General features: G+C 43.8%; 1 protein-coding gene across 1 annotated transcript; it reads right to left on the bottom strand.

The window, feature by feature from the left end:
• Positions 1-397: 397 nt before the first annotated feature.
• On the bottom strand, positions 398-4,002 carry LOC119599202 (NACHT and WD repeat domain-containing protein 2-like; the record flags this gene model as incomplete). Its single annotated transcript, XM_037948946.1, is given in 3 exon segments — positions 398-565; positions 1,810-2,019; positions 3,903-4,002. Coding segments are annotated over 3 exon segments (478 nt in total), but the record flags the coding sequence as incomplete, so codon positions are not given.
• Positions 4,003-4,939: the final 937 nt, after the last annotated feature.

Genomic DNA, 4,939 nt, shown 5'->3' with positions numbered 1-4,939 from the left:
GTTTTGCTTTCGTGCGTGTGTTTGCGCAAATTATGGACAGCTTAGTGGGCGTTAAAAGTTACTCTAATATTACGGCGCATCCTGTTACAGCTTCACTACCCAAAAATAGTCTGCGAACTATAAACCAGGTACGAAACAACAACTAATTAATGAAGTCAGGAATCAATCACTCACTCACGCACACGCGCACACACGCACGCACGCACGCACACACGACACACAACACAACACACACACAATCACCATCCATACCCCTCCTTACCCCAGTCCCCATACACACACACACACCCCCACACCCAGTACTCCCCCCTATCCTCTATCCTCCCCATAGACACCCTTCCCCTCCCCTCCCCTCCCCTCCCCTCCCCTCCCCGTCCCCCCCCCCCCGAATACCCACTGGTGAGCTGCCCGAGACACAGTTCCTTGAAGGAATGGTCGTTGAGATGCTCGTCCGGGATGCCCCAGTGCAGGTCCACGATGTTCAGCTCGTAGCCCTTCTCCATGCAGTACAGACGCAGCTTCGGGTACACGTGCTCCATCAGCGCCGAACGCTCCATGATGGTGTCTGCGGGAGGGACGAGAGAAAAGGGGGTGAGGGAGGTGGAGTGTGTTGGGAGGGAGAGGGAGGGACGAGAGAAAAGGGGGTGAGGGAGGTGGAGTGTGTTGGGAGGGAGAGGGAGAGAGAGGGAGGTGGAGTGTGGAGGAAGGGGAGAGTGAGGGAGATGACTGGAAGGATGAGGAAGGAGAGATAGATAGATAGAGAGAGAGAGAGAGAGAGAGAGAGAGAGAGAGAGAGAGAGAGAGACAGAGAGAGAGAGAGAGAGAGAGAGAGAGAGAGAGAGAGAGAGAGGGAGAGAGAGAGAAAGAGAGAGAGAGAGAGAGAGAGAGAGAGAGAGGAGAGAGAGAGAGAGAGAGAGAGAGAGGGGAGAGAGAGAGAGAGAGAGAGAGAAGAGACGAGAGAGAGACAGAGAGACGAGGAGAGAGAGAAGAGACGAGGGAGAGAGAGGGAGAGAGAGAGAGAGAGAGAGAGAGAGAGAGAGAGAGAGAGAGAGGAGAGAGAGAGAGAAGAGAGAGAGAGAGAGGAGAGGACGAGAGAGAGAGAGTGAGAGAGAGAGGGAGACAGAGAGTATGAGAAGAAGAGAGAGAGAGGGAGTGAGAATGAGGGAAAGTGGAAAATGGATACTGGATGAGGGAATGAATGATATATTCTTATAAGGCAACACACAATTTGGCAATAAAGATGATGATGGTGATGATAACGATTATTATCCTTATTATTATTCCATTGAAAATACGAATGGCAATGATAACAATACTAACAGTAATATTACTGCTACTAATAGAAATCATGATAATAATGAATATTAAAGATAAAATAACAATAATAACAGTGATATAGAAATAATGATATAGTAATGATAGTACTAATTATAAAAGTAAGTCTATTACTACTATCAGTAATATTAATAATAGGAGAAGGAGGAGATGGATAAAAAGAAAAAGGAGGAGGAGAAGAGGAAGAAAAAAAGGAGGAGGAGGAGAATAATAAGAAAAAGAAGATAGAGGCAAACGAGAAGAAGAAAATGAACGGAGAGGAGAAGAAGGAGGAGATGGAGAAGAAAGAGAAAAATAATAAGAAAAAGAAGGAGTAGGAGAAAAATAAGAAAAAACGAGATAAAGGCAAAGGGAAAGATGAAAGGAAAAGAGAAGAAGAAGAACAGGAAGAAAGAACAGAAGAAGAACACGGAGGATCAGGAGGAGAAGAGGAAGCACTGGCAAAAGGACGACTCGCAGACGAGGCGGAGGAACCTTTGAGGTCGGCGCAGGTGTAGATGCAGATCTTCCTCGGCTTGAGGATGGGCTTCACGAACACCACGTTGCCCATGACCAGGTTCCTGATGACGTCCGAGAGCTTGTTGAGGTCCGGCAGGTGGCCCAGGTGCGGGATCACGCCCTTGGTCTTGCGGGGCGTCTCCTTGGCGTCAGTGGGCGCGGCCGCGTTCTCCAGCTGGGACAGGCCTGGCGGAGGGAGCACAGGGAGGGGCGGTCAGCTCAGGGGCCGCGCGGAGGGAGCACAGGGAGGGAGGGTCAAGAGAGGGAGGGAGGGTCAACTCAGGGGCTGCGCGGAGGGAGGAGAGGGAGGGAGGGTCAAGAGGAGAGGGAGGGAGGGTCAAGGGAGAGGGAGGGAGGGTCAAGGGGAGAGGGAGGGAGGGTCAAGGGGAGAGGGAGGGAGGGTCAACTGAGGGGCTGCGCGCTCTTTGGTTCTCGTGGGAAAAAGCAAGACGGAAATGAGGTCAAATGCAATAAGATGAATGGATATATTAAGGGAAATTCATAAGGAGTTGGAGTGAACTTTGTAGATAAGTGAAATGAAATGAATAAGATAAATGAAATCAGTTGAATAAATGAACGAAATGAAATGAAATGAATAAATGAACGAAATGAAATGAAATGAATAAATGATTAAATAATTAGATAAGTGAAATGATTAAAAACAAATGAAATGTAATAGATAAGATAAAATAAATGAATAAATACAAGAACAAGAAAATAATAATAATCATACCTTGAATCAGTTAACGGAATGTATAGATTAATATAAATTTTTGAGAAAGAAATATATGTGTCGTTGGGTGTTTTCATTTCGCTCCGATCGGCACTGCGTTGGAATTTTCCTCGCTCGGACTGACTGGAGATTTGAACGGATAACCATGCAGCAAAGGGTAATAATAATAATATATATGTGTGTTTATGTGTGTATGTGTTTATGTGTGTGTGTTTAGGTGCGTGTGTGTTTATGTGTGTGTGTGTGTGTGTGTGTGTTTATGTGTGTGTGTGTGTGTGTTTATGAGTGAGTGTATGTGTGTGTGTGTGCCTAAAAGTGTCAGGCGCTTTGACCTCCGCTTCTGACCTATTTCTGCGTCAGGAGTTATCTCGATCGAGACATTAGCGGACTCCCTAAAATTTCCTCGAGGCAAACGGGAACGAGAGAAAATGGAATCTACTTTCCTGTCGATTTCGAGACGAAACCTGCAACTTCGGCATCAACAATAATCCTTTCTATTATCAGTCCATGTTCTTCCATAATTTTTAAGTCATTCTCTTTTTTTCCTTTCAATTAAATCCTTTCTACCGATTTCTTATTTATAATATACTATACTATATCATTTCAGTATACTATACTATATAATTTTCTTCCTCTGTCAGAACGAAAATCACTCATTCAGAATGATACAAAAAAAACTATATATAGACAAGGTATGAATGAGAATGAATATCTTCACAATACAAGAGATGTATTTGACCGGTTTCGATTGTGTCTTCGTCAGAAATACATGTATTTCTGTCGAAGACACAATCGAAACCGGTCAAATACATCTCTTGTATTGTGAAGATATTCATTCTCATTCATACCTTTTCTACATTTGCCAATATGAATACGGCTCAAAACTATATATATATATATATATATATATATATAATATTATATAATATATATATATATATTAATATATATATATATATATATATATATTATTCCTTCAATATTTACTATTTCACTTTCGATTCCCTCCCTTCCACTCCCTTGCCCTCCCCTCCCTTAACTCTCTTAACTTCCCTCCTCTCCCATTCCCTTCCCCTCCCTTTCCCTCCCCATTCTCCCCTCCTTCCCATCCTCCCTTCCCTCCCCTTCCCTCATCCTCCCTTCCCTCCCCTTCCCCTATCCCCCTTCCCTCCATTCTCCCTCCCCTCCCCTCCCCCCTCTCCTCCCTTCCCCTCCCCTCTCCTCCTCTTCCCCTCCCCTCTCCCCTCCCCTCTCCTCCCCTTCCCTCTCCTTCCCCTACCTCCTCTCCACTCCCTCCCCTCCCTTCCCCTCCCCTCCCCTCCCTCCCCTCCCTGACTGCACGCGTACCCCGGCGCCGAGGAACAGAGACTACGAAGGGTGCAGGAGCGTCCAAAGCAGAGGTGACAACAAGCACATGTGCCTTGAGCCCCGGCCATACCTGGCGGCGGCGGCGGCGGCGGCGGCGGCGGCAGGAGGCGGGCCGCCCAAGTTTTTAAAAGGTGATTTGTGGCTTGTTCTTTGTCTTTTTTTTTTCCTTTCCTGTAATCGAATGACCCTTTTTTTTGGGGGGGGGTGATGCTAATATGGCTTTTTTGGGTATCGACATTGATATCAAAACATTTCCTGGATGAATCATATGGCGGTTTTGGGTGTCGACACCAACAAGGTATTTTATAGTTACTTTTATCAATCAAATGGCACTTCTTTTGATTCCTTTTTATCCCTAACACAATCTGTTACCAGGACCTTCCTTGTTTTCTGTTATCCTAGGCTTGGAATCTGGTCCGCATTCGGGGCGCAAATACTCACTAATACTCTCTCTGAAGAAAACGCTTTGGTGCCCGTTTCCTGGGGCCGAAAATCTGTTTAGCGAAGGATAAATCTGTGGGTAATGTTATTAATTTTTTTTCTTTCCTTTTTTCTTAGGCAGAAAATGCGCTTATGAAGATATACTTAAATGGTAATGATAATGGTAATGGTGATATTAACAAAAATGACAATGGTAGTATTAATATCAATAATTGTTTACACTAATAATGACAGTAATAATATTAATTATAAAAGTGATGATGATGGTGATGGTAATGGTAACGGTAATGATGATGATGATGATGATGATGATGATGATGATGATGATGATGATGATGATGATGATGATGATGATGATGATGATGATGATGATGATGATGATGATGATGATATCAATAATAAAAATGACAGTAATAATAAAAAACAACAAAAGTAATAATAACAATGAGAATAAAAGTAACAAGTATAATAACGATAATAATAAAAATACTAACAATAATAATAACAAATAAAAAAAGTATAACAACAGCGACAGAAATAACAAACACGCAGCACTAGCAACCA

This window comes from Penaeus monodon, chromosome 42, assembly GCF_015228065.2.
Source record: "Penaeus monodon isolate SGIC_2016 chromosome 42, NSTDA_Pmon_1, whole genome shotgun sequence".
Classification (NCBI taxonomy): Eukaryota; Metazoa; Arthropoda; class Malacostraca; order Decapoda; family Penaeidae; genus Penaeus; species Penaeus monodon.
This window is presented reverse-complemented; position numbering and strand designations above follow the sequence as displayed.